Raw genomic sequence first — 26,850 nt, forward strand, 5'->3', positions numbered from 1 at the left:
AACGGCCCTGTGCACTTTATATGTCAAATTGTGTCAAAAATACTGTACAGGCTGAGACTAAACTCGCTAGTAGGCCTATGTATCAGGTCATTACAGAGAATAAGTTTGGCCTAGAAAAATGTAAAGTACAATTTTGACAGGAGTCGCACTTTAAGAGCAAACTTTTTAATTGGCTTCTCCTCGTTCAACTATTACTGCACACACTTCCTTGCTCCACTCTTTCGCAGGATGGGCCAACAACAAAGTCTTCTCCTCATCTCATTCTCTGTTCGAACCTTATGCCGCGTCTCCATGTGGAGAATGAACACGCGTGGCCTGTCTGCTTGCCTGTGGATGTAATACAAAAAAATGACCGTTAGATGGTAGCAGCAACTTCGTGTGCATTCAGTCAGTCACTCAACGAAGAAGAGGTGCCACCAGAGCGTGTGTCAAGAAATTCACCATCAAGAGCAGAAAAGGCAACTGTGGTAAATATTTGGTTTGGATTTGTAGTTTGGCTCCCAATATTAATCGAGGCCAAATTATATATTTTCATTACCGGAATGAAATATTAATATTTCAGCAAGATATGAGAGAATGACGTTGAAAATAATGCATACGGATCTACATGCGTGGGTCTATGACAGACGCTCCTGTATTGTTTTGATAGGGAAATCCATCTGCTCACTTTCACCTCCCGTTCATTCTTTCTAAGGTTGGTTGTTTATTGAGTAATGTGACTTCAGTATATTTATTTACTTGGATTCGTCTCACCAGCCATGGCGTATGGTGCGTGATAATATACTAGAATGTGTATAAATACCGGAATGTTGCACGGTCGCTCCCTCAACGATAACATAGCTAGCTTGTTGACTGGTAGCTCGATGCTAACCGGACGGCGTCACTGAGCAACATTTCACTGAATATTAGTGTGCATTTAAATGTGAGAAACTGGGCCAAGCGAACGTGACTAAAGCAACCATTCGAGGTTGTGACAATCAAGCGTCTAATATCACATATTGTAGACGGGTTAAATAGATCTGTGGATCAGCACGCTTATCGGTGACATCTTTTTACCGTTTCGAGTTGAGCCACCTGGTTAATAATGCCCATCATTAAATTGCATGTAGTGGGCTCTCAAAAATATGAGAAACGAAGCTGAACTATTAATGGGGTTATGGTGTGCTTTAACTTGACCACCAGAGTGCGTTGTTGCACAATAGCAGTATTCAAATAAAACGATAGGCTCCAAGTTATGAAAGTTTTAACACAAAAAATTATGAGGGCAAAGCTACAGTATTGATTTACATTTGCTAGCTAGTTAATTGAATAGCTTTTAGCAACAGCAACAACAACAACAAAAAGACGATTTAGGCTTGGTTGTCACACCATCATCAGGTTATTTATCAAAAGTTAACTAGGATTGCTTTGATAAATGCAGTCATGGCCCTTCAAGAGAAAACAAATCTTCATGAATCCACTGTAAAATAATGTGAACAACTCGGAAAAAAAAACATGAACACAATGCTAAAGTCTGGCTTTTGACCAGTAATAAGTCAATTATTAATTAACAATTAAGTTTTTTTTTTTTTTTTTTTTTGATACTTGGAATTTAAAACCAATATAATCACCATTATTTCCTAAAAGTTTTATTGATAAAGCTCCACAGATAAGGAAGCAATAAAATGAATTATGCAGATTTTCTTTGTTTTGGTCATATGTTTTTTTTCGTAATGGAAAAACAATCTACAACCTTCCATAGCATCCTTATTTGTCAACGAAATTACATGATTATAGTATCAATTTGAAGATTGTCTCTTTCAACCTGTGATATTTGTTTTTAATTTCATGAAACTTTGACCCACATCACTAAGTGAAAACATTTAGTCAAGATAAATATACATTGTCATACAGTGGGGAGAACGAGTATTTGATACACTGCCAATGGGTATATACTATTCTTCAACTTCCTCTTCCTCAATAGCTCAAAATCATAAGTCCTCCTTGTGGGCAACAACACCAAGCTAATGACAATAACATCCCTATTACCATCAACAATGTACTGATCTCTCCCTCCACTCAGGTTATGAGTCTGGGTGTCATCCTCGACAGCACGCTCTCCTTCCACTCCCATATCAACGACATCACCAGATCGGGCTACTTCCACCTTCGCAATATTTTTTGCCTCCTCCCTTCTCTCATCTGCCATACCACTTCCACTCTTGTCTGTAGTCTAGTCACTTCCCGGCTCGGTTACTGTAACTCACTGCTTTTCGGTCTCCCAAATAAGTCCCTCCAGAAACTGGAGCTGCTCCAAAACCCAGCAGCAGCCTCATCTCTTGGACCCCCACCACACACCACTTCACCCCCATCCTCCGTCAACTTCACTGGCTCCCAGTCAAACTAAGAATCAGTTACAAGCTCCTTGTAATTACCTATAAAGCACTTCATGCCCTGGCCCCTCCCTACTTATGCAATCTCCTCTGTATTAACACCCCCACCCCTGTCCACTTCGCTCCTCCTCTATCTTCCACCTTTGGGTCCCCGTGTCCGTCTTGCCACCTTTGGTTCCAGAGATTTTAGTCACTGTGCCCCAAAGCTCTGGAACTCCCTCCCCCTCGATCTTCGCAATACACACCAGCCACTTTATTAGGTACACCATGCTAGTAACGGGTTGGACCCCCTTTTGCCTTCAGAACTGCCTCAATTCTTCGTGGCATAGATTCAACAAGGTGCTGGAAGCATTCCTCAGAGAGTTTGGTCCATATTGACATGATGGCATCACACAGTTGGTGCAGATTTGTCGGCTGCACATCCATGATGCGAATCTCCCGTTCCACCACATCCCAAAGATGCTCTATTGGATTGAGATCTGGTGACTGTGGAGGCCATTTGAGTACAGTGAACTCATTGTCATGTTCAAGAAACCAATCTGAGATGATTCCAGCTTTATGACATGGCACATTATCCTGCTGAAAGTAGCCATCAGAAGTTGGGTACATTGTCATCATAAAGGGATGGACATGGTCAGCAACAATACTCAGGTAGGCTGTGGCGTTCCAACGATGCTCAATTGGTACCAAGGGGCCCAAAGAGTGCCAAGAAAATATTCCCCACACCATTGCACCACCACCACCAGCCTGAACTGTTGATACAAGGCAGGATGGATCCATGCTTTCATGTTGTTGACGCCAAATTCTGATCCTACCATCCGAATGTCGCAGCAGAAATAGAGACTCATCAGACCAGGCAACGTTTTTCCAATCTTCTATTGTCCAATTTCGATGAGCTTGTGCAAATTGTAGCCTCAGTTTCCAGTTCTTAGCTGAAAGGAGTGGCACCCGGCATTGTCTTATGCTGCTGTAGCCCATCTGCCTCAAAGTTCGACGTACTGTGCGTTCAGAGATGCTCTTCTGCCTACCTTGGTTGTAACGGGTGGTTATTTTAGTCCCTGTTGTATTTCTGTCAGCTCGAACCAGTCTGGCCATTCCCCTCTGACCTCTGGCATCAACAAGGCAATTCCGCCCACAGAACTGCCGCTTACCGTATATTTTTTCTTTTTCGGACCATTCTCTGTAAACCCTAGAGATGGTTGTGCGTTAAAATCCCAGTAGATCAGCAGTTTCTGAAATACTCAGACCAGCCCTTCTGGCACCAACAACCATGCCACATTCAAAGTCACTCAAATCACCTTTCTTCCCCATACTGATGCTCGGTTTGAACTGCAGATTGTCTTAAACCATGTCTACATGCCTAAATGCACTGAGTTGCAGCCATGTGATTGGCTGATTAGAAATTAAGTGTTAGCGAGCAGTTGGACAGGTATACCTGATAAAGTGGCCGGTGAGTGTATATCTACCCTGTCAGTTTTCAAATCCAGTCTCAAAACACACGTTTACACTGTCTTACCCCCCATGATCCTTATCTCTATTTTATCCTGAGCTCTTAAACTTTTTATATATTCTTATCCTTGTTTTAATCTAATTTTATGATTGTTTTGTTATTACTGTTGAGCACATGTGTTCCCATCTTTCTTGTAAAGCGTCTTTGCGTGTCTTGAAAAGCGCTCTAGAAAAATAATGTATTAATATCATTATGAGTTCCATTCTTTAAAATTCATATTATCAAAATAATCTGTATTGTATAGTAAAACGGCATTTGACTTGAATGTCCATAGACATAACATTTTAATAATATCACAACTTATTTTAAGCTCAGCCATTGACAAAGTAACATTAATAATTAGAGATGCCGATCGAACGGGTCCGATCACGTCATTTTCAAAGTATCGGAATCGGCAAAAAAATATCGGACATGCCTTTTTTTAATATATATATATACTTTTTTAAATAAATTGTTTGCTAATTGTATTTAACGTTACAGACACAATATATTACACTCATCTAGAGTCTTAAGTTTAGGCTTAAGGTAGGGTTATCAAATTTATCCCGTTAACGGCAGTAATTTTTTTTTTTTTTTTAATTTATCACGTTAAAATATTTAACGCAATTAATACATGCGCATTGTCGCGTTCAATCTGTAATGCTGCCGTTTTACCTATATATAGAGTTAAAAGGCAGCGTAACATGAGTAGAGAAAATTTTGGCAGTCTTAGGAGCCTTTTTTTAATTGGCTAAAGCCTTACAATCCCTCTCCCTACGATTAGGAACATCGTGGGAAGCAATGTGGGGAAGAAAGTTAGTAATTGATCTTTTTCTTATCACCCTATGTTATTACCCAACGCAGAGAAGATATATCAATTGGTACCACTACGCACAGTCATGGGTGCACTTCCCATCATGCATTTGGGCAGAACAGATGGCTACAATATCACTTACTGAAAGCTCAACAAATACACTAGATGGCAATATTTAGTCACAATATACAAAGTCACATTTATCCTTTAAGAATTACAAGTCTTTCTATCCGTGGATCCCTCTCACAGAAAGAATGTTAATAATGTAAATGCCATCTTGAGGATTTATTGTCATAATAAACAAATACAGTACGTATGTTGAATGTATAAATTCGTCCGAGTTTTATTCATTTTTTTCTTAATGCATTGCCAAAATGTATATGATCGGGAAAAATTATCGGGAATGATTGGAATTAAATCGGGAGCAAAAAAAAAGCAATCGGATTGGGAAATATCGGGATCGGCAGATACTCAAACTAAAACGATCGAATCGGATTGGGAGCAAAAAAACATGACCGGAACAACCCTATTAATAATCCTTTATTAAAAAAACGAAATAAAAAAATAAATAATTTTTTTTAAAAATGGTGGTGCGTTGTTGGCTTCTAAACAGAAGAGGGCAATGCAGCATAATATTCCAGTTCACATCCTAGATGTTTCAGGAAAATTTCCTGGCTTGGGTCACAAAAGATGCAAACTCAAACTAAGAAAGATTTCGCCCTTCAGTCTGGGCATGATGATAAACACGTCTCCTCTAATATCTTTCAGTATTTGCTTCATTAAGCATCAGTAATATGTTGTCTAAAGACTACAAAATGAAAAATGTTGAGAGAGGAACTGTGACTGGACTTCCCCCACCCGAAAGGAATATTTGCAGTGGATTGTCTCATTCGTCTGACTTTATTTCCCACACTGTCCAGCGCCTTAGGCATAAATGCCGTCCAGGATGTTGACACTCGTTTCCCATGCAATTGCGTGGACAAGTTCAAAGTTTAAAAGGATGTCGCATTGTTACAGTCAGAGTTTAGTCTGCCCACACAAGTACTCAATAATATTTGTACTTTCTATTTCAGCAGTTGATAAATCTTTTTTCAGTTGACTTGAGAAATGTGGCTGGCTTGAAGGAGTTTGCTCGTAATCACTCTTTTATCGGGATGGAAAAATTAATGTCAAAGTTTGGCTTATCTGGCTCCCCCAGATGGCGCAGGCTTTACTGTGACAAATGTTTCCAGATGGTACACTCATCTCGTATTGTCCGATGGAAAAAACAAAATTATAACTATGGTCACTGTTGTAAAAAATGTATTCTTCACTGTCTGCAGGATTTAAAATCATGGACGAGCAGCAATCATCTCCTGCCAATACGGAGAACACCAGCCAGAGAAATGGAGATGAGGTACGAGTTGAACCAAAACAATGGAAAGCATCAACGTACCTCAAGACCTTGACTTGCGGGTGAACCCAATCTTTTGTCTTAAGTTGTGAGCTAAAATTTGAAATGTGAGTCTTCTCTAAAAGTCCGTTATCTTTATGCTACGACGCAATAAAAAAAACTAACGGCACAAACAGTGTTGCAACGTGTTATAGGCAGACATAACAATGCTCACAGACATTTTGAAGTGAAGAAGGGTGACCTACGTGAATTTTGTAAATCCGAGGAGAACATTTTTAAGGGGAGGGGGGGTTTCGAGAGATTTTTTTGAAAGTCGGACGCTTGGTATGCAAGCGGGGAAAGCGGCACAAAGCCAAAAAAAAAAAAACACACCAGAGTGGCCAAAACATTGTTTGTTTCACAACGAAACAAAGGAGGGTACACTGTTGTGTCCTGTCTCTTCATTGCCGAGCTTGGCTGCACGTCGGCCGTGAATGAACACCTAAAGCGCCGTCACCCAGTTGTAATTATGGAAGATGACAGGAGACAATTACAAGCTGGCAGATTGTAGAAGTCTAACTAACGACATGTTTTATTGAAGTTGCTAAGCCTGTCGCGATATGCAATGAGTCCATTTATCGCACGGTAAATAAAAATGAGGGCCGTAATTTCATGGCTGCGTTTTATCGCCACGTGCTTGCATGCATACATTTGTGCATGGCATATGAGACTCCAGTTCCTTTCACAGATATTTATTGGTCATCAACACGCCATAGAATTAAAGTTCAGACATGCCAAATGAGGAAACACATCTACATTAAACACTGTAAACGTTAGCATTGCTACATTGAGGCTAATGGGGAAAAAAAGACCTACTTTACCTACTTTAGCCTGCTATAAAACATGAGCAGTCTTCTCAAAAATGCAAACTTGCGGTTAAAAGGTGACACTTCAAACTTAAAAAATCGCTGGTTAACGGCATTTGCAAACGAAAAAATATTTTAAAAATTGATTACTGACACTACATGCAAAGACAAAAAGAGCTTTTTTTTCCTCTTTTTTTTGTTTTTGTTTTTTTTTGCGGAGTGTAAAGCTTACTGTTGGTGGTTTAGCAAACGTACTTCCAGGGGAACATTTCAGAATACAAGCACGTCATGTTCATCATATAAATAACAATTTCTAGAGTTAATCCCACATACTTCAAAATTCAGATTCTACACTAAGAATAGCTTTAAAATGACACCGTTTATGAAAAAATCTGATTAGCAATGATTATAATACTTATATATTAGTATGTAGTAGTATACTATAATATTAATGCTAGATATTTTTTAAGAATTGTTTTGAATCATGTTGGAAAGGCGAAGTCAATGTTCCGAATCTGTTTACATTCCATTCTTTTGCACTAGTAAATGCTATAAGCATTTGACCTCATTGTTTATCTGTGATTTATTGTTATTTACATGTTTGTTTGTACTTTAATAAAGAATTTAAGTGTTCCAAAATGTTTTTGTGAGTTAAAAAGCGTCATCAAAAATTTCATTGCTAAATTAGTTTGGGGAAAAAAAAGAAAAAAAAGGGGGGGGGGGGGTATTAGATTAGTCGACTAATTGTAAAAATAGTCGGCTGAGTAATCGGGAGAAAATTAGTCGTTTGGGACAGCCCAAGCTGTACAGTGTACCAGAACATACAGTGGGGCAAATAAGTATTTAGCCAACCAGCAATTGTGCAAGTTCTCCTACTTGAAAAGATTACAGAGGCCTGTAATTGTCAACATGGGTAAACCTCAACCATGAGAGACAGAATGTGGGGGGAAAAAAAACAGAAAATCACATTGTTTGATTTTTAAAGAATTTCCAAATTATAGTGGAAACAAGTATTTGGTCACCTACAAACAAGCAAGATTTCTGCCTGTCAAAAAGGTCTAACTTCTTCTAACGAGGTCTAACGAGGCTCCACTCGTTACCTGTATTAATGGCACCTGTTTTAACCCATTATCGGTATAAAAGACACCTGTCCACAAACTCAGTCAGTCACACTCCAAACTCCACTATGGCCAAGACCAAAGAGCTGTCGAAGGACACCAGAGACAAAATTGTAGACCTGCACCAGGCTGGAAAGACTGAATCTGCAATAGGTAAAACGTTTGGTGTAAAGAAATCAGCATACAAGACCACTGATAATCTCCCTCGATCTGGGGCTCCATGCAAGATCTCACCCCGTGGCGTCAAAATGATAACAAGAACGGTGAGCAAAAATCCCAGAACCACACGGGGGGACCTAGTTGACCTACAGAGAGCTGGGACCACAGTAACAAAGGCTACTATCAGTAACACAATGCGCCGCCAGTGACTCAAATCCTGCACTGCCAGACATGTCCCCCTGCTGAAGAAAGTACACGTCCAGGCCCGTCTGCGGTTCGCTAGAGAGCATTTGGATGATCCAGAAGAAGACTGGGAGAATGTGTTATGGTCAGATGAAACCAAAATAGAACTTTTTGGTAGAAACACAGGTTCTCGTGTTTGGAGGAGAAAGAATACTGAATTGCATCCGAAGAACACCATACCCACTGTGAAGCATGGGAGTGGAAACCTCATGCTTTGGGGCTGTTTTTCTGCAAAGGGACCAGGACGACTGATCTGTGTGAAGCAAAGAATGAATGGGGCCATGTATCGAGAGATTTTGAGTGAAAATCTCCTTCCATCAGCAAGGGCATCGAAGATGAGACGTGGCTGGGTCTTTCAGCATGACAATGATCCCACACACACAGCCAGGGCAACAAAGGAGTGGCTTCGTAAGAAGCATTTCAAGGTCCTGGAATGGCCTATCCAGTCTCCAGATCTCAACCCCATAGAAAATCTGTGGAGGGAGTTGAAAGTCCGTGTTGCCCAACGACAGCCCCAAAACATCACTGCCCTAGAAGCGATCTGCATGGAGGAATGGGCCAAAATACCAGCAACAGTGTGTGAAAAGCTTGTGAAGAGTTACAGAAAACGTTTGGCCTCCGTTATTGCCAACAAAGGCTACTTACCAAAGTATTGAGATGAACTTTTGGTATTGACCGAATACTTATTTTCCACCATAATTTGCAAATAAATTCTTTAAAAAATCAAACAATGTGATTTTCTGGGGTTTTTTCCACATTCTGTCTCATGGTTGAGGTTTACCCATATTGACAATTACAGGCCTCTCTAATATTTTCAAGTGGGAGAACTTGCACAATTAGTGGTTGACTAAATACTTCTTTGCCCCACTGTATTTCCTCCACACTCTCCTCACCTTTTTAACCCCGACCCATTTTCATGCCTGTTCATAAAGCATAAATCTGTAGTTTTTTTCCCCTGGTGTATGGTTTATCATCTTAGAAGACAAGACGTTCCAACTGGAGTAAAGGCAGGAAAAGAAAGAAGCCTATGAAGGACAGGAATGCACCCAAAGCACCGTTGACAGGCTACGTTCGCTTCATGAACGACCGGCGCGAGCAGCTGAGGGCCGAGCGTCCAGACGTGCCCTTCCCGGAGATCACCAGGATGCTGGGTAACGAATGGAGCAAGCTTCCTACAGAGGAGAAGCAGGTAGGTCGTCGCAAAATCTATGAAAAGGGAAATGCCGGGTCTGTAAGATGAAGACATTAGTAAGTGTTCAGTGACTAGCATTTGAGAATACAAAGCTTGCCTGGCATTTAACTTAATCAAAAACTAATTCAGACATAAAACTTCTAAACATCTTAAGTCTTCTACGTGTGTGTAAAACATTCCCTAAGTTGAATGAATGTACTGAGGAGCCACATCTCACATCTGAATGTGCGCAGCGATACCTAGACGAGGCAGACCGCGACAAGGAGCGCTACATGCGGGAGCTGGAGAAGTACCAGAAAACGGAGGCGTACAAACATTTTACCAGGAAGGTCCAGGAGAAGCAGAAGGGCAAGAGACACAGAGGTACTGAGTGCTTGACAATTTCAATGTCATACTGAATGTTTCTCGTAAAAAAAACACTTTTTCCGGCCAAAATGTACAGTGGGAAAGTTACAAGTCAAGTACTAAATAAAAACTGGTACTAAATCACAGAATGGACTCAAATGGCCGTGCGACTAGCTTGTCCACCCACTATATTTTTAAAATAGGAGATTTATTCATGCTTCCCACCACACGCAAACTGCACTTAAAACTTCAAAAGTTCTGGCCAGAGGGTGGAAATACCAATACTTTTTTATCGTCTGCATGTAGACCAAAAAAAAAAAAAAAACAGCATTTTTTTTTTCTTTTTTTTTTTTTTTAGTGTCTGTTTTTTTACAGGTTATCAGAGAGGTCAGCCAAACAGTCATTACACAAATGAATTTCTTGAGGTTTCCGTGCGCCACCTGTTGCCATGGCATGCGTTTGTATTTTTGGTTCGTCTCAGAATCAAAGGAACATTTGGTCCACACGAGCCTTCCTTCGATTTGTGACTGTCGAATGAACAGTTGCGCTGTTTGAGCAGCGGACGGACTGTTCTGGATGACTTGTGCTCGCCGGGTCAAGAGTGAAAGCTGGCTCCCAGTCACGGAAACATGACTCATCTGCTGTCCTCTTTCTTCATTTCTTTTTTTTTTTTTCATTTCCTTCCTCGCCAGATGTCGGTAACCAGGCGGCCAGCGAGGCTCTGCACGAGGTCAGTGCCTCTTTCCTGACCTGTCAACACATTCATAATACATGGATTTGACATACAACACATTCAATAGACAGTATAGTGATCCATCGTTTTTCGCGATTAATGGGGGCTAGAACCTGCCGTGATAAGTGAAAAACAGTGAATTAGCCCCCCCTTAATTTTTTCATTTTTTGTGTGTGTGTTTAATGTATTTAGATTTATCATTGGATAGAAATACATATGACACGTTTCTTCACTTTTTTTCTCAGTATAATTTTTTTTAAAAACTTTATGCATATATATATATATATACATATGTATATATATATTTTAATAAATGGTTTTTAAGCACTTCATATGTAATAATCATGATAAATTTTAAACGTTACTGTCCCACCAGATCCGCTCAAGCTGATCACTTACACACAATGAGTTGCCACAGCAGCTGTTTAACAAGTTAAACGATATTGACGCATGCAGCGCTTTGAATTCTCGGCTTACCAAAGCTTAACTGTCTGTCAATCATTGTTAACTTTAACAAACAACTCCAATACACTGCCTGACCATCAAAGAGCAGGGAGAGTGAGACTACACGATCGGCTCAGGACAGTTCATCTTTATTTATTTTTTAATTGAAAAAAAAATGCGCAATGGACTGAGGGCGTGAAGTTTGAAGCGTGATGTAGCAAGGAAACACTGTATAATAAATTGAGGGACGATTTTTGATTTATTTTTTTTGATTCACACTGTGTGATTTTTAATTGTATTTATTCATGTTTGTAACATGAATGAAAATGTTATTCAATTCTTTTAGATATTGAGGTCAAGGGTCACAAATGTCCGAAAAGGAATTTCATAATAACTCACCAACGAAGAAAGGGATCATTATCAAACTTGCTTAATGTTTCTAATATGAAATGGACGAGTTTATTAGATTTTTGGTAATGAGGGCAAAGGTCAGAAAAGGAATTTAGCGCTATCATAAAACAAGTAACTACTCTATATATATATGTGTACACTTTGAATTTATTGAGGTCAAGGGTCACTCAAGTCCGAAAAAGAATTTCATAATAACTCACGAACGAAGAAAGGGATCATTATCAAACTTGCTGAATATGTTTCTAATATGAAACGGAAGAGGTTATTAGATTTTTTGGTTATAAGGTCAAAGGTCACCAAGGTCAGAAAAGGAATCTAGTGCTATCATAAAGCGAGTACCTACTCTGCCAAATATATATATACTGTATATGCCTTGAATTTGGCTGCTTGGACAGAGGCTTGCTCTCTGTGTTGTCTGTTTTTTTTTCTAAATGTAATCATTATGTGAGTACATAAATTACTTACCATCTCCACAAATCCTGAGTGCCTTTCCTGCCTTCTTTTTCACATTTTTTTTTCTCTGTTCGTCACCAGAAGGATGCAGAAGGGAAGGACAGAACAGTGTTTGATATCCCCATATTTACAGAGGAGTTCCTTAACCACAGCAAAGGTGAGGAATATTGTTGGTATCCCCGCCATTACATAGTCTCTTTTAAGCGATAATTTATTAAGAATTTATTTATTTATTTTGCAGTACCTTCTGTAATGTGGGAAATTAAAACCATCTTCACAGTTTTTATTACTTTTTTTTCTTCTGTAGCTCGAGAGGCTGAGATGCGGCAGCTACGCAAGACCAATATGGAATATGAGGAACGCAACGCGGCACTACAGAAGCACGTGGAGAGCATGCGTGGCGCCGTGGAGCGTCTCGAGGGTGATGTGATGCAAGAGAGGGGGCGTAACAGCCTGCTCCACCAGCACCTAGACACCTTGCGACAGGCGCTCGCTGCCAGCTTCGCCTCTGTGCCTCTGCCAGGTAACAACTGTGCTGACATTTAGCTCCCACCCCAAACCCCCACCCCCCACCCTTAATGTTATCTCAGTGGTTCAACTTCAACGCAGTGTTTTAATGCGTGGCCCTCGTGTAGTCCACTTATTTATTTCTTTGACCTTTGCTCATGCCTAATAGCCTGGTGGACACACAGTGATGTGTGTGTGAGCTCTCTTAACTCTGAAAATAAGTACAGCACTCTGTTGTCCAGTACTCAGTCAGAACAATAGCAATGTATATAACTCCATATAGTGCCCATCACAATTTCCACCGTGACACTCCAAAGTTCATCACTTGTAACAGTCAGAGACGACTTGATGTGGCGTTTCTCAGAGAACAGTTTTATGATATGCAGAGGTACCTCGACACACAAATTTAATCCGGTCCAGGACCTGGTTTGTAGGTCGAAATGGTCATACTGTATGTCGAGCGGGATTTTCACATAAATTACATTGTGATTCAATGAATTCGTTCCAAAGCCTAAAAACTCGGGGTGCACGATATCCATTTTTTGAAGTGGGAGCCACCCACCCACTCCTAATGGATTGGACATCTACAAGTGATAAACTCATTCCAATTCACAGCAGAAGCTTGTTTTTCTGTTCATTAGTTGTTTGTAGAATATCCTAGAATGATTTCTTGACCAATGTATCGATAATCGTTGTATCGCCTTATCGTCAGATCATCGTTATCGTGAGCTTTGTATCACAAATCGTATCGTATCGTGAGGTACCAAAAGGTTCCCACCATTATATCATTTCCTTCTTAATTTCAATGGTAAGCGACGAAACGTCAACTTTTTCCTTTCTTCACTGCCTGCACTAACCTTCTTGGAACCCATGTTGATTTCACCACAAGAAAATCTGCCGTGCGTGCGTCTTGCAGGAAAACAATGTAATCGCGATGCTCTCATAAATTGTATTTGGAGCATGTCATATGTCGAGACACATGACGAGTCAAATTTTCCATCGGATGTCGATGCGAATCGTATGTCTAGGTACCACTGTATTTCAATAAAGGTTAAAACCTCCTTGTACTCCTCTAAGAGTTTCCTGCACCACTCCCACAGCTGTTGGCACAGTTTCCCGTGGGTGTGGAGGTGAAAGATAGATTTGGCTGTCCGAGAACAAAAAAGGCGTTTATTGAATGCAGCGTCAAGTGTTTGCTTGCCCATTTGCTTTATTTATTTATTTTTTATTATTATTAATAAACTGCTTAGTGTCACTGATGACATCAGTAAGCAAGTTAAGGCAATGTTTGATTTTGCTAAGAAAAAAATCTGCAGCTTGTGGCCATAATGCTTCTGAGTTCGTTTTAGTAAATTTTTTGCCTTCGTCTGCATAGTTTGTTTCTGAACATCTTTATTACTTTATAGGCCAAGTCATTATTTTTGATCATTACAAAAAAAAAAAAAAAAAACACGAAAAACTTAATCTGTTTAAGACCTGGTGTCCACATATGTTGATATCCTATTTAATCATTTAGAATTAAGTGTTTGAGTGGTCAGCACATCTGCCTTATGGTTCTGAGATCAAAGGTTCACTCCCGGTCTCCGACCTTCCTGTGTGGCGTTTGCATGTTCTACCATGCCGGTGTGGGTTTGTCTCCCGGTTCTCCAGTTTCCCCCTACATTAGGCCTGAACGATATTGGAAAAAACTATTGCTGCGATTTTTTGGGGGGTTTGCGATATATTGCGATATTAAAAAAAATATATATATATATATATTTTTACTAGATGACTTGAATAGCTGTTTGGAAAGACTTTGGATGACTCATCATGACCACAGTGTACAGTATTCCACCAGGGACCAGAACTCGCCGCGATAAGTGAAAAACCACGAAGTAGCGCACCCCCACCCCCCTACCCCCCCATTTTTTTTTGGGTGTGTGTGCTCAGTGTATTTATTCAGATCTAGCACTGGAAAGAGATACATATAAGACATGTCTTTTCTCACTTTTTTCCCCCAAAGTATGATTTTAAAAAATGTATATTTACAGTGCCTTGCAAAAGTATTCGGCCCCCTTGAATCTTGCAACCTTTCGCCACATTTCAGGTTTCAAACATAAAGATATGAAATTTAATTTTTTTGTCAAGAATCAACAACAAGTGGGACACAATCGTGAAGTGGAACAACATTTATTGGATAATTTAAACTTTTTTAACAAATAAAAAACTGAAAAGTGGGGCGTGCAATATTATTCGGCCCCTTTACTTTCAGTGCAGCAAACTCACTCCAGAAGTTCAGTGAGGATCTCTGAATGATCCAATGTTGTCCTAAATGACCGATGATGATAAATAGAATGCACCTGTGTGTAATCAAGTCTCCGTATAAATGCACCTGCTCTGTGATAGTCTCAGGGTTCTGTTTAAAGTGCAGAGAGCATTATGAAAACCAAGGAACACACCAGGCAGGTCCGAGATACTGTTGTGGAGAAGTTTAAAGCCGGATTTGGATACAAAAAGATTTCCCAAGCTTTAAACATCTCAAGGAGCACAATGCAAGCCATCATATTGAAATGGAAGGAGCATCAGACCACTGCAAATCTACCAAGACCCGGCCGTCCTTCCAAACTTTCTTCTCAAACAAGGAGAAAACTGATCAGAGATGCAGCCAAGAGGCCCATGATCACTCTGGATGAACTGCAGAGATCTACAGCTGAGGTGGGAGAGTCTGTCCATAGGACAACAATCAGTCGTACACTGCACAAATCTGGCCTTTATGGAAGAGTGGCAAGAAGAAAGCCATTTCTCAAAGATATCCATAAAAAGTCTCGTTTAAAGTTTGCCACAAGCCACCTGGGAGACACACCAAACATGTGGAAGAAGGTGCTCTGGTCAGATGAAACCAAAATTGAACTTTTTGGCCACAATGCAAAACGATATGTTTGGCGTAAAAGCAACACAGCTCATCACCCTGAACACACCATCCCCACTGTCAAACATGGTGGTGGCAGCATCATGGTTTGGGCCTGCTTTTCTTCAGCAGGGACAGGGAAGATGGTTAAAATTGACGGGAATATGGATGCAGCCAAATACAGGAACATTCTGGAAGAAAACCTGTTGGTATCTGCACAAGACCTGAGACTGGGACGGAGATTTATCTTCCAACAGGACAATGATCCAAAACATAAAGCCAAATCTACAATGGAATGGTTCAAAAATAAACGTATCCAGGTGTTAGAATGGCCAAGTCAAAGTCCAGACCTGAATCCAATCGAGAATCTGTGGAAAGAGCTGAAGACTATGTACCACTGTATATATAATTTCATAGTATTTAAATCATTTTCAATTCATTTGCACAGAGAGGACTTCTTTTCATGTTTCAGTGCCACTGACAGTGATAGACCTCCAATCCATTTTGACCGGGAGTGATGGCAGTGATCATTTGCTGCCGATGTCGCCCACTTACACTGGATTGGACGTCTATTGCCGTCAATGGCATCCAATAAGTTAAATGAGTGCCCTATGAGGGATTCAATGTCTTTTGTTACATAAATAATTAACGTAATCCACTTCATCAGGCAGTGGAGAGATGCCTACCCTGGATTCCATTGACTCATACATGAAGAAACTGCACAGCATCATCATGAGCAACCCGCAAGAACACGAAAGCCTCATCAACACTGTGAGAGAACTGGTCAATCGTCTGGACAGGTAGATGTCCACTCATTGGCTGCCATTTAAATAAATGTTAAATCCACTTACATGTTTTGAATTTTTTCTTTCAGATAATTGCTGCTCTACCAAGTCAGAAATACGGCAGCATCCGCACATTCATAAATTTGCATAAGTGATGATGATGATGTAGCTCCTCATTTTTATTTTTCTCCTTTTTTAAACCAACACTTAATAACTTTCAGTTTTGGTGATTTTGGCGAAACCAGTAGACAAAAGCGTGTTTTGCTTAACAACATTCTTCATTTCCCATGAGGACCTGCACAAGTCTTGTAAAGTCCTGATCTCCTAGTCGCCCGCAGTCGGACTGAACTACATTTGTGCTTCCAGTGGTTGTCTGAAGGATCAATAGCAATGAGGTAAAGGAATCTAATTGTGGCAAAACAGTTTCATAATGCAATGCAACGATCGGAGAAAAGTTGGAAGTGACGTATGCTGTAAAGCAGGCAGCACTTTTGTAGTTTTTTTCTTTTTGGCAGGGTTCTTACTACCCTCCTCGAAGACGATGAAAGCGATACAGACCCTCTCAGGCCGTGACAGAGATATCATAAACAACTTGTAAGTCGATGTTTAATCTCAAAAGCTAAGAATGTTTAATGAAAGTTGAAAGGTTATTAAGTGTTGCTTTAATATTTTTTAAATGTGTTATTTCATGGATCGAGTAACAGTTTTGTCAGTGAAACACTCAAATGTCGTGGGACAATAACCAACTTCCAACAAATGTTTCCAAGGGGGGAAAGTGTGTTTGTATTACTTAAAAAAAAAAAAATTAAAAAAAAAAAGGAATAATTGTCTCCTGAGGGATTTATATTTTGTAATGCTTTGTCGACAAATGTGCCATTTATTTTCTGTGTGTTTGTACAAAAGTGGTTGTGTTTTCAATAAACTTAAAAAATGCAGAAATATATTCACTTTTTTTTTTTTCCAGGAAAGTCCTTGGTACTTGAATAAATACCTTCACTAAACAAATGAGAGCAAAACAAATAGGAAGTTTAAATGAGTTTCAGCTGGTGTGTTTAGTTACTATGTTTTGTTTTTGACTGGACATTATGTGGCTTCCTGTTTTCATTCAACGTTGTCGTTTTTTTCCTCTCCATTCCCTTCTTCCACGTTGCCAGCTGAGACTTCCCGTCAGTTAAGGCCACACGTGTCGCAACTGTTGAACACGACAATGTCCCAACCACATGTAGTTGTCCGCCTGTATGATGGTAATACAACTAAATAATTTACTCTTTAAAAAAATGTACAGTGCTGGCCAAAAGTATTGGCACCCCTGCAATTCTGTCAAATAATACTGAATTTCTCCCAGAAAATGACTGCAATTACAAATGCTTTGGTTGTAATAAACAAAAGAGAATGGGGGGAAAAAAACATTATCATTTTACACTAAACTCAAAAAATGGGCCGAACTAAAGTGTTGGCACCCTTTGAAAAATCATGTGATGCTTCTCTAATTTGTGTAATTAACCTGTTACTTATTTGTGGTACATAACAGGTGGTGGCGGCAATAATTAAACCACACTAGCAGCCAGTTAAAATGGACTAAAGTTGACTCAACCTCTGTCCTGTGTACAACATTGAGCATGAAGAAAAGAGCTAAGAACTGTCTGAGGACTTGAGAAGCAAAATTGTGAGGAAGCATGGGCAATCTCAAGGCTACAAATCCATCTCCAAAGACCTGAATGTTCCTGTGGCTACTGTGCGCAGTGTCATCAATAAGTGTAAAGCCCATGGCACTGTCGCTAACCTGCCTAGATGTGGACAGAAAAGAAAAATTGACGTGAGAATTCAATTAAAGATTGTGCGGCTTCAGATTCAGAATATTTATTGTCATTGTTACAAAAAAGCACAACGAAACTTTGTTTGGAGCATCCATACAGCTATTTTGATAAAGTGAGAAACCCATATAGGTGGATAGAGAACCTCGACTAACATCCAAACAAGTTCAAGCTGGCTTGCAGTTTGAGTGTACAACAGTGTCAACCTGTACTATCCGTCAGCGTCTGAATGAAAAGGAACTCTATGGTAGGAGACCCCACTTCTGACCCAGAGACATAAAAAAGTCAGGCTGGAGTTTGCCAAAACTTACCTGAGAAAGCCTAAAACGTTTTGGACGAATGTTCTCTGGTCAGATCTGACAAAAGTAGAGCTTTTTGGGAAAATGCATGAACATGGAGTTTACAGGGGGGAAAATGAGGCCTTCATAGAAAAGAACACTGTCCCCACAGTCAAACATGGCGGAGGTTCCCTGATGTTTTGGGGTTGCTTTGCTACCTCTGGCACTGGACTGCTTGACCATGTGCATGCCTTAATGAAGTCTGGAGACTACTAACAAATTTTGCAGCATAATGTAGGGCCCAGTGTGAGAAAGCTGGGTTGAGCTCCCTCAGAGGTCATGGGTCTTCCAGCAGGACAATGACCCAAAACACATTGCAAAAAGCACTAGAAAATGGTTTGAGAGAGAGCACTGGAGACTTCTAAAGTGGCCAGCAATGAGTCCAGACCTGAACTATAGAACACCCGTGGAGCGATCTGAAAATGGCCGTTTGGAGAAGGCACCCTTCAGATCTCGGGGACCTGGAGCAGTTGGCCAAAGAAGAATGGTCTAAAATTCCAGCAGAGCATTGAAAGAAACTCGTTGATGGATACTGGAAGCGGTTGTTCGTTGTTATTTTGTCTAAAGGTTGTGCTATCAAGTATTAGGCTGAGGGTGCCAATAATTTTGTCTGGCCCATTTTTGGAGTTTTGTGTAAAATTATAATGATTTAAAAAATAAATTCATTCTCTTTTGTGTTTTTTCAATGCTGGCAAGATAAATGAAGATGTTACTCCCAAAACATTTGTAATTGCAATCACTTTCTGGGAGAAATTGAGCATTATCTGACAGGGTTGCAGGTGTGCCAATACTTTTGTCCAGCACTGTTTATAAAATAATGTACATTTGAAATAAGACCATAATACTGGTGTATTGCTAAAATCTATGTATGTTGGAATTATCTTTGTACAGAAAAAAAATGCAGGTTCTATTAAATAGTGCAGGGTTACCCTATGAGACCACCGGCATCTAATTAGTATTGTTTTCTGTTTAACTTCTTGTTATTTGACATAAACATGGATGCTCAGTTTCAAGATAACACCTCAGCTCATTTGTTTAATGAGCTTTCTTGCAGTCTGATTTGATTTCATGACAGTACCTGAATCTAAAAACAAGATGAAAAAGATGTGTTCCATTAAAAAAAAAACAGTTTGATATCAATAGAAAACATTGGCTTTTTAAGCCCTTTTGTCGGGCAGAGGCTGAACCTGAGCACAACATGAATAAGAAAGATAAGTGTGCCTTTAACAAACAAACAAAAAAACTTATTAATCAATATTTTTTTACCCTTTATAGGGCACTTTTAACTAGAGGTGCCAAATATTATCAGATAGCCCATAATATCTGCCATTAAAAGCATTTTCAAATATTTGATACTATTGAAATCAGTTTTTCATTATTGGTTTGAATGTTGCCTTTGAAATGAATGTAGAAGCGTTCTGCCTTTGTACAAGGGCTGTTCACAGCTTAGCACAGCATTTATGTCTATTGACCATTAGATGCCTCCAAACAAAGATGCTTGGGATTTGTTATGTGAACATTGTCAATCTTAAAGCATCCAGTGGATCATGACAATACAAGGACATACTAGTCCTTCTCAAAGAATTTCCATATTGTGATAAAGTTCATTATTTTCTGTTATGTACTGATAAACATTCGACTTTAATTTATTTTAGATTCATTAAACACAACTGAAGTAGTTCAAGCCTTTTATTCTTTTAATATTGATGATTTTGGGAAAAAAAGTCAAGAAAAAACAAAAATCCCTATCTCAAAAAATTAGCATATTTCATTCGACCAGTACAAAAGTGTTTTTCAATATAAAAAAAAAAGTCAACCTTCAATTATATCAGCTATGCACTCAGTACTTAGTGCATCGAAATGAGTAATGCTTCAATGCGGCGTGGCATGGAGGCAATCAGCCTGTGGCACTGCTGAGGTGTTATGGATGCTTTGATAGCGGCCTTGAGCTCATCCACGGTGTTGGGTCTGGTGTCTCTCAACTTCCTCTTCACAATATCCCAGAGATTCTCTATAGGGTTCAGGTCAGGAGAGTTGGCAGGCCAATTGAGCACAGTAATGCCATGGTCAGTAAACCATTTACCAGTGGTTTGGGCACTGTGAGCAGGTGCCAGGTCATGCTGAAAAATGAAATCTTCATCTCCATAAAGGTTTTCAGCAAATGGAAGCATGAAGTGCTCCAAAATCTCCTGATAGCTAGCTGCATTGACCCTGCCCTTGATAAAACACAGTAGACCAACACCAGCAGCTGACATGGCACCCCAGACCATCACTGACTGTGGGTACTTAACACTGGACTTCAGGCCTTTTGGCATTTTCTTCTCCCCAGACTTCCTCCAATCTCTGGCACTTTGATTTCCGACTGACTTGCAAAATTTGCTTTCATCTGAAAAAAGTACTTTGGACCACTGACAAACAGTCCAGTGCTGCTTCTCTTTAGCCCAGGTCAGGCACTTCTGCCGGTGTTTCAGGTTCAAAAGTGCCTTGACCTGGGGAATGCGGCACCTGTATCCCATTTCCATGTTTCTGCAGGTCCCCCAAGGTCTGGAATTGGCCCTTCTCCACAATCTTTCTCAGGGTGCGGTCACCTCTTCTGGTTGTGCAGCGTTTCCTGCCACACTTTTTCTTTCCTACTGAGGTGCCTTGATACAGCACTCTGGGAACAGCCTATTCACTCATAAATTTCTTCCTGTGTCTTAGCCTCTTGCTTGAGGGTGTCAATGATGGCCTTCTGGACAGCAGTCAGGTCGGCAGTCTTGCCCATGATTGCAGTTTTGAGTCATGAACCAGGCTGGGAGTTTTTAAAAGCCTCAGAAATCTTTCGCAGGGGTTTTGAGCTAATTCGTTGATTCTGATGATTAGGTTAATAGCTTCTTTAGAGTACCTTGATATGCTAATTTTTTGAGATATGGATTTTTGTTTTTTCTTGACTTTTTTGCCAAAATCAATATTAAAACAATAAAAGGCTTGAACTACTTCAGTTGTGTGTAATGAATCTAAAATATATAAGAAGTCTAATGTTTATCAGTACATTACAGGAAATAATGAACTTTATCACAATATGGAAATTTTTTGAAAAGGACGAGTATATCAAGTCCACTACCGCCTATCTTGGTATCGGTTTGAGATCAGATTTTTTGAGTTGGACAATATTGTGATATCGGTTAAAAAGTCATTATTGGACAACTCTACTTTTACCTCTTTGGCTGCCATTGATGACACTAGACGTCAAATTCCATTTGAATAATTTCTGCCGGGCCCCCTCAGTTAAAATAGAATGGACACTTCGCAATATGAAAGGCACCGAAACAAGCATTCACAGCCATTCCTCCAACAATAAATGAATTGGACGTCTATCGTTGTCAATGGCACACAATTGGTTAATAGTAAATATTCTCGTTTATTAGAAAATACATTTAAATGCTTTCATAAAAATTTTGTTTCCGTAATTTATCATTTTATGCATACAAAATTATAAACAAATGATTAAGAATAAAGAATAATTGAGACCTTGCGTATATATATTTAAATTACTGAATACTTACTAAAACTGAAAATCTTTATTGTAATATAATGGAATTGCAAAGTTCTCTGATCAAACAGCCACCACTGTAAAGGCCTGATTCATTGCCAGGCTTGGTCGCTTTCAATATGTAGCTTGTCTCTCATCCATCCCACCCGCTTTTCTGTCCACCCAAAGATGAACGACATCTTCCTTCCCTTGCATCCTTGGCAGCCTTCCTTTACACAGAGGCGGCGGCCCGGCAAAAGACACAAGCCGAGGGAGTGTGACTCAGAAAGAGCGTCATGGATGAGTCAGGAGGCTGTATCGCATCCTCAATGGACTCGTTTGCCCAGCGATATGCTATCCCCTTTGCCGGGTAAGCATATGTGATGTGACTGTCTCCACCTTTGAATTTTTTTGAGACAGCCTTTTAATCATCCAAAATCAACATTGATTGACTTTCACTCATGTTTTGCAATCTTTAAAGGGAATGGGAGGAAGGAAGAAAACCCAATGTGATTTGAGATTTTCTGACCCATTTAAAAATCCATAATTTAAAAATGAAGTCAACCGGGGCTGAGCCCAGCCTCGAACAGCGGAAGAAAAAATGAAAAACAAGTAATTAGCACCCACCACCCCCGTTAAAATAATAATAAACAGTTTTATCAGCAGTTTGAATTAAAACAGAACTGGAAAGGAAGCTGGAGGTTATGGAGTTTATTCATGGTAGAGGAACATTTGTGTTTTTTGTGTTGGTGGTGTGTTCATGTCTTGGATTGTTTTGGTGATGTGAATTATTACTTTGAAAATAAATAAGATGTAGTGGGAGGGTGGGGTGGGGGTATGACTAGTAAAGTTGTCTGATTATGACTTTTTAACCAATATCAAATGTATACCAACCGTATGCTCATGTGGACATAAAATATTCATGATTTTTCAATCGTTTATTATTCATTGAATTTTTGCACCATGAATGCAAATGGTCTGCTAACATAACAAATCCCATGAATCTTAATTTGGAGACATTTAATTAGGGCTGAAGCTATCGATTATTTTAGTAGTCGATTAATTTACGAACTAGTTAGTTCGAATAATCAAGTAATCTGATAAGGAACATTAAAAAAAAAATACCTGAGCTGGGCCTCAAACGGTATTAAAAAAAAAAAGATAAATGAGGATCTAAGTACAGTACAACAAAAGAACGATTGGCTAACTTACATAGCAAAAGTCTGCTAGCTTAAATGCTATGAAATGCCAACTTTTTTTGTTTTTCCACAATGCTCTTAACAAATGGTTCAAACACATGTTCCCACAAAAAATGGCTAAATGTACCTCCAATGAAAAATATAACTGGTGGATTTACTTGATAAAATCATTGTAACATTTTGCACTTCTATTGTGTAAATTTTACTGCTTGCAATATTAAGTTCAGTTCAGAAGTACTTGATAAAAGTAAGTGCAAATTGTTGCAAGGATTTTATCAAGTAAATCCACCAGTTATTTTTTCAATGTATAAACTAAGTTAGGAATGCATTTAAAAAAAACACACACACACACACACACAAACAAAACCTTAGTTTATTTTGGTCTTAACAGGGAGCAGCTGGATTCAGCCATGTGAAATGAGTGGTGTCATATTCACTATTGCCACTAGAGGGCATTGTATTAACCCAAATTAATAAAACTAAATGCAAACACTTTCAAAACAAACCATTACAACGCCACTTTAATTGAACGAATACTCGAAGCAGCAAACTGAAATTCGAATCTTTTTTTAATAGAATTACTGGAGTTAATTGATTTCTGGAGTTAATCGATTAATCATTGCAGCACTACATCTAATAGTCAAAAAGCATAACTGCTGTGCTAAGCTGTGACCTGCCCTTGTACAAAGGCATAAGGCTTCTACATTCACTTCCAAGGCAAACATGCATATTGGCCCGAATCCGATAATGGAAATACGATGTCGACATTATCCGCTTTAATTTTAAAATGCTTTTATCGGCCGATATTATCGGCTACCCTATAGTATCGGACAATTCTAATAACTAGTGTAATTTCTGCATTGAGGGCAAGTCAGACAGCTGTGCCTTTCAAATTAATTTTAAGATTTAGTTTTGTTCTAATTCCATGAACAAAATAACACTTGACATTCCTTTTTTTATGGAGGACCAAACGAAATATATAAATAAATCTTTAAATTAATACTTGTATGTGTCATTAATTAAATAAAATGGGAATTAAATAAATAAAAGTTTTATTAAAATTAAAATAAAGATTACATTTGGTCCTACATACAACAAATGTCCATGAAATAATTAATAGTGAAATTGTTTTATTTTTTAATTTAATTTACATTTTAATTTGAAGGACACATTTAAGTATTTATTTCATAATTTATTTACATATTTCATTCTGTCCCATTTGGTCCTCCATTATTTTTAGTGACAAATCTTTTCCTATTACCATACTGAGCATACTCCATTTTTACGGCCATACTTACAGCCTGTTAGAAAAGCACACAAATGTCTCCATAAAGTCTTTGAGCTTGATCCTGCTTTGCCTCAGTCATAAGGCCCGGCTTCCTTTTAGCCGTGAGTCACTTGAAAGTTTATCATTATACAGCTGACTTCCTGCCAAACCTGACTCATGCTGCCAGACTCGCTCACATCTTTTGGAGCGGCCTGTACCTGCATTGTGTATTCGGAGTTGGCTGCAACTGAGCATTCTGTTGATTAGAAGGGCATTTCATGTGCGTGCCCTGCTTTGTTTTCAGCCTTTTTAGTTTCAACGCCATTAGCATCTCTTTGAGGCATCCTTCAGAGAAACTCTTGGGGTTTTCAGTCTGTTAGAAATGTTTGTTCTATATTGGAATGTGTAATCTATATATACAGGAACACTGTTAGCATGAGATATTAATGGCCCAATTTATGGGTTTTTACAGATAAGAGTCATCACTCAGCCGTTATTTAAATTCAAATCAATGGTTAAAAAGATATACGTTTTTAGAGTTTAAAATGTGGTCATGCAACAAACTCTAAGCTCATAGCACAACGTTTTATATATAATAATAATCTGATGGTTGTTCAAATTTAAAAGCAAATAATAAAACCATATGAGAATATTTATTTGGTTGTAAAATACAACTGTAACCGAACAGAATAAATCCAATAATCTGACATATGAAATCTGCATTATAATGTGTCTTTTAATTTTTTTTTTTTTTTTTTTTTTTTCAAGACAACAATTGCAAATATAATTAAACATGAAAATGCACAAATATGTTTAAAATATAATTACATTACTTAATATTAATGTCAGTCTTTATTTTTGTAATATATCCATATTAGCTCAGCATCATTTAAACCAGGGGTCGGGAACCTTTTTGGCTGAGAGAGCCAACAATATGTTAAATATGTTTAAAACTAGTAATGTGTGCATTTTATGTAATTTCAACACTTTTAAAGTAAAATAATTCTCGGAATCCTTTTTAATAAAATTGTTCTACTTTTGTTAATCAATGATGAGTATTTCTTACCATTAATGCGACTTTTGGTGCTGCATGGTTTTGCTGATGGCCTTGTAGTCTGGTTGATACAGGGTGGGGTTAAGCTTCATGCAGGCGTTGAGAAACTTAGGATATATCTCATTTCATTTTCTTGAAGAACCGCCACAAATCCTGTTTTTCTCCACCGCGCACGGAGCACCATAAGTGCCCACCAGAAAAAGTTTATCCATCGGTAGATTTTTTTTTCTTTAGCGAACTCAGTGAAGGACTTGAATAAATCCTCCCCCCTTGTTGTCCCTTGCATAGTCAAAACTGCAAGACTTTCCTCATGTAGTGTGTCACCGACAACATAACTTGCAATCACGCTGAACTGGGATAAATGGCTTACGTCTGTTCATTTGCTCCCAAAAACGTATAGATACGTTCTATTTTTAGTTGTTTCAGTGTCCCAAAGACTTATTGATACGTCTTTTACGTTTTTTTTTTTTTTTTTCATAAGAGACATCTCTGGGTTCTGATTCAACTGAGCTCCAAAGCACAAAGCTGAAAATCCATTTTAAAGTAATAAAACTGGCCACTGGAGGGCAGTAGCGCATTTGGTAAGACCCGCAACCCGATTCAACGGCAACGAACGGCCGGGCCGCACGGTCGAAGCGCCGGCGAAAGGATGCCAGGCGGTGGACGACTGAGCAGATCAACCGAGACGACGCCTGGGATGCCAGGCGCTGGACAACCGAGCAGAAAGACGGGGACCACCAGTGCAGCGGAAGATGCCGTTGAGTCCGTGCTGCTCATCGAGCAGACCCCGCAGAGACTCCAAAAAATCCATCTTTATGAGACAGGCGGCGATGAGGTAAAAGTTTACCTGGCTGTCGCGGCGACAACAGCATCATCTCTGCGACAACAGCGTCATCTCTCAGTTAGTTATGTGTAAATAAATTGTTACTTTGCTATCAAAAGCTCTCTTTGTCTTGTTGTTTATGTTATTTTGTAAAAGGAAAACATTCAGATGTTTGGGATGTAACTAAAGCAAAAAATAGCTGTGTTAAAGTCAAAGTTATGTTTGAAATGTATGCGTTTACAAAAAGCTGAATTTCTCTGTTTTTTCATCAGAAATTGGAAAATTCCTCAAACTAAGCTATTTTCTAATGCTGATTCGTTAGGAATGAAAAAAGAACTTACTTTTTTTCCTGTTGAAATAAGAGAGTGTAATCTTTCTTTCGGTGGGTTCTGTGTTTATATAGCAAAAGAACAGAATTTTCTGTGGGCCTTGCAGAATCGGTCAAAATCCAGTAAAACGGCCGGGAGCGAAGGGCCTTGCTCCGGTGAAAATGGCTGGGAGTGAATGAGTTAACTCATCCAAATCCAAAAGAAAACAGAGTCGCATTTATGTCCTTCACTTGCGTTGCTTCAGTTTAATTTGACATCATGATGGTACAATCGTGAACAGTTCTTGCCAACAGGGGCATGTCTTTTATCCGTTTAATTATCTTGT

The 26,850-nt window shown here is 39.1% G+C and overlaps 1 protein-coding gene across 4 annotated transcripts; it reads left to right on the plus strand.

Annotated features, from left to right (window-relative positions):
• Positions 1-377: 377 nt before the first annotated feature.
• Positions 378-17,131, plus strand: hmg20a (high mobility group 20A). Of its 4 annotated transcripts, XM_057837737.1 has the most exons (10): positions 440-467; positions 650-694; positions 5,998-6,071; positions 9,413-9,622; positions 9,859-9,988; positions 10,663-10,700; positions 12,093-12,168; positions 12,319-12,534; positions 16,073-16,205; positions 16,280-17,131. In XM_057837737.1, exons 3-10 carry the CDS (start codon positions 6,009-6,011, stop codon positions 16,281-16,283), a joined length of 870 nt encoding a protein of 289 aa, XP_057693720.1. In that variant the 5' UTR covers positions 440-467; positions 650-694; positions 5,998-6,008; the 3' UTR covers positions 16,284-17,131. The 4 variants fall into 4 exon arrangements, with proteins under 4 accessions (XP_057693718.1, XP_057693721.1, XP_057693719.1 ...); XM_057837735.1 differs by lacking the exon at positions 650-694 and having other exon boundaries at positions 378-467; XM_057837738.1 differs by lacking the exon at positions 650-694 and having other exon boundaries at positions 378-467; positions 12,096-12,168.
• Positions 17,132-26,850: the final 9,719 nt, after the last annotated feature.

This window comes from Corythoichthys intestinalis, chromosome 5, assembly GCF_030265065.1.
Source record: "Corythoichthys intestinalis isolate RoL2023-P3 chromosome 5, ASM3026506v1, whole genome shotgun sequence".
NCBI classification, from domain to species: domain Eukaryota; kingdom Metazoa; phylum Chordata; class Actinopteri; order Syngnathiformes; family Syngnathidae; genus Corythoichthys; species Corythoichthys intestinalis.

Coding starts and splice junctions, on each gene's coding strand:
- hmg20a (XM_057837735.1), top strand. CDS start 6,009: ATGGACGAGCAGCAATCATCTCCTGCCAATACGGAGAACACCAGCCAG. Junction 10,701..12,092: donor CCAGCGAGGCTCTGCACGAG/GTCAGTGCCTCT, acceptor GTTCGTCACCAG/AAGGATGCAGAAGGGAAGGA. Junction 12,535..16,072: donor CGCCTCTGTGCCTCTGCCAG/GTAACAACTGTG, acceptor CCACTTCATCAG/GCAGTGGAGAGATGCCTACC.